The sequence below is a fragment of the Poecilia formosa genome, unplaced genomic scaffold (genome assembly GCF_000485575.1).
Source record: "Poecilia formosa unplaced genomic scaffold, Poecilia_formosa-5.1.2 Scaffold480, whole genome shotgun sequence".
Classification (NCBI taxonomy): Eukaryota; Metazoa; Chordata; class Actinopteri; order Cyprinodontiformes; family Poeciliidae; genus Poecilia; species Poecilia formosa.
Genome location: NW_006800419.1, coordinates 299,641 through 302,095, shown reverse-complemented (window position 1 = coordinate 302,095; position 2,455 = coordinate 299,641). Strand labels below are relative to the sequence as shown.

Below are 2,455 nucleotides of genomic sequence, written 5' to 3'. Positions count from 1 at the left end.
CCTGCAGCCTCGGCCGAGTGCAGCAGCCTCCAAGGTTCTGTTCCTGACCCGGTTTCCCTCTGAGGTTCTGTTGGGTTTGTTCCAGAACTTTCACAGAACATCCCCGCTGCAGCACAAAACAAGAAAACTATGCCAAAATGTTTGGCTGGAGTCTCCAGAGCTTCTGAGAGTTTCACAGGAAAACGTGGAGGAAGGAAAAAGTGCAGCTCAGCCTGAAGATTTTCTGAAAGAAGCAGCTAACGGTTTATTTAAAGAGTTTATTCATGTAAACCCAACAGTGCTGATCTGATCAGGCTGCTGGCTGCAACATGTTTTCCCTCCACTAAACTTTCCATCAACCTTTAGAACTTTTAGCAGCTTCCTCTCAGAGGAATCAGAACTCTGATTAATTCTGCTTCCGGTTCAGAACCAGAACTATAGGTGCTTTGGTACCAGTTTCCTCTGTCTTCCACGTTGACCTTTGACCTGTGTTTGTCCTGCAGAGAGACGAGCTGAAGTGCCCCGCCCTGCCCAACGCCTGCACCTGCACGTCGGAGGCCAGCGGCCAGCCGGGCCCCCAGGGTCCAGTGGTGAGTCAGCGCTCAGGCCCGGTTCACAAACCCGGCAGAACCGGCGGTTCTGGAGACTCCGGAATCGGACCAGAACCAATGATGCAACCGCTCAGCGAACACAGGAAGGAGGCAGAACAAGAGCTAAGAAACACAGCTGCAACATGCTGCAACTTCTGACTGGCAACAGGTTGCCTCTGGTTGCTCCAACAGGTTGCCTCTGGTAGCTGCAACAGGTTGCCTCTGGTAGCTGCAACAGGTTGCCTCTGGTAGCTCCAACAGGTTGCCTCTGGTAGCTGCAACAGGTTGCCTCTGGTTGCTCCAACAGGTTGCCTCTGGTTGCTGCAACAGGTTGCCTCTGGTTGCTGCAACAGGTTGCCTCTGGTTGCTCCAACAGGTTGCCTCTGGTTGCTCCAACAGGTTGCCTCTGGTTGCTGCAACATGTCGGTGTGTTGCATCATTCATGTGTTCATGGCGTGATTGCAGTCTGCTCCGTCCACCTTCACATGATGCAGCAACCTGCTGCAACTAGAGGTTGCTGCAGCAGGTTGCTGCAGCAGGTTGCTGCAGCGGCAGGTTGCTGCAGCAACCTGGCCTCCTGCAGCTCGCTGTGTGTCCCCGCAGGGCGCTCCCGGGAGTAAGGGGCCCCGAGGTGAGCGAGGCGAAGCCGGAGCTCCGGTGAGTTTCTCTGATCAAAGATCCTCTCCGCTGCAGGACGCTCCACTCGTTACATGTCTCATGCTGCTCTCTGTGCCTCAGGGGCCAGCAGGGCCGCCAGGAAACATCGGACCCCCGGGGCCCATGGGTCTGCCCGGCCCCCAGGGGCCCAGCGGCATGTCCATCCCTGGAGAGGCCGTAAGTCCGACTCACACACCTGGACTTCCTGTCCGATTTTAACATCCATCAGTTTTCTGTGAAACCGAATAAAAAGAAGATTCTTTACTGTGGTCATAAACCCCTCGGTCGGTTCTGCCCCGGTCTGTCGGTTCTGACCCGATCTGTCGGTTCTGACCGGTCGGTTCTGACCCGATCTGTCAGTTCTGTCCAGGTCTGTCAGTTCTCACCCGGTCGGTTCTCACCCGGTCGGTTCTGACCCGGTCGGTTCTGACTCGGTTGGTCGGCCTGTTCTGACCCGGTCCAGTTTTTCCTTCCACTAACTGCAGGCAGCAGACTCTCCTCCATGTTGGTCCGAATCGTTTAAACCCGACCGGTTTTCAGAGGATCAGAGCTTCAGAACCAGAACCGCTGCTGTCAGACTCAGAGGAATTTATTTTGTAATTGTCAGTTTGATCATGAATCAAGTTTTTCGGGATGAAGTCATCATATTCCTGACCGGACCGGGTCGAACTGGGTCAGATCGAACAAGACTGGGTCAGACTGTTTGGGATGAAGTGGATCTGATCCGATTAGGAAAAGGAAACCTGAGGAACGTTCCTGATGAAAAGTTAATCAGGAAATTCCCAGAAATTCCCTACAACTACCAGAATTCAAAGGATCGGGATTGAACCTGGATCAGAACCGGAAGAGTCCTGCTGTCAGTGAACCGGGCGGTTCTGATCTGACTCCCTGTGCTCTCCTCCTCAGGGCCGGCCGGGACCGAAGGGAGACCCCGGAGACTCAGGCCTTCCGGGACAGAAGGTAAGCCCGGTTCTGCTCCGGTTCTGGACCGGAAGCAGATAAAACTCATGTTCTGACAACCGGACCGGATCCGGGCAGGATCTGGACCAGACCACACCCAGAGTGTGAGGGATTCCCTGGCCAGGTCCAGAATGTTCTGAGAGGCAGCAGAACCGGAACTGGGTCAGCTGGGATTTTAAAGTTTAAGTTTTCGTTATGAACACAGAGAGAATTATTATTATTGTTATTACTATTGTTATTACTATTGTTATTACTATTGTTATTACTAT

At 53.4% G+C, this 2,455-nt stretch overlaps 1 protein-coding gene across 1 annotated transcript in view; it reads left to right on the top strand.

The window, feature by feature from the left end:
• col12a1b (collagen, type XII, alpha 1b) overlaps positions 1–2,455 on the top strand; it is a 105,837-nt gene that overhangs the window by 96,973 nt on the left and 6,409 nt on the right. Inside the window, exons 63-66 of the mRNA XM_016664328.1 lie at positions 465–569; positions 1,173–1,226; positions 1,308–1,403; positions 2,133–2,226. Coding sequence (XP_016519814.1) covers positions 465–569; positions 1,173–1,226; positions 1,308–1,403; positions 2,133–2,226 — 349 coding nt within the window. The remainder of the gene's footprint in view (positions 1–464; positions 570–1,172; positions 1,227–1,307; positions 1,404–2,132; positions 2,227–2,455) is intronic.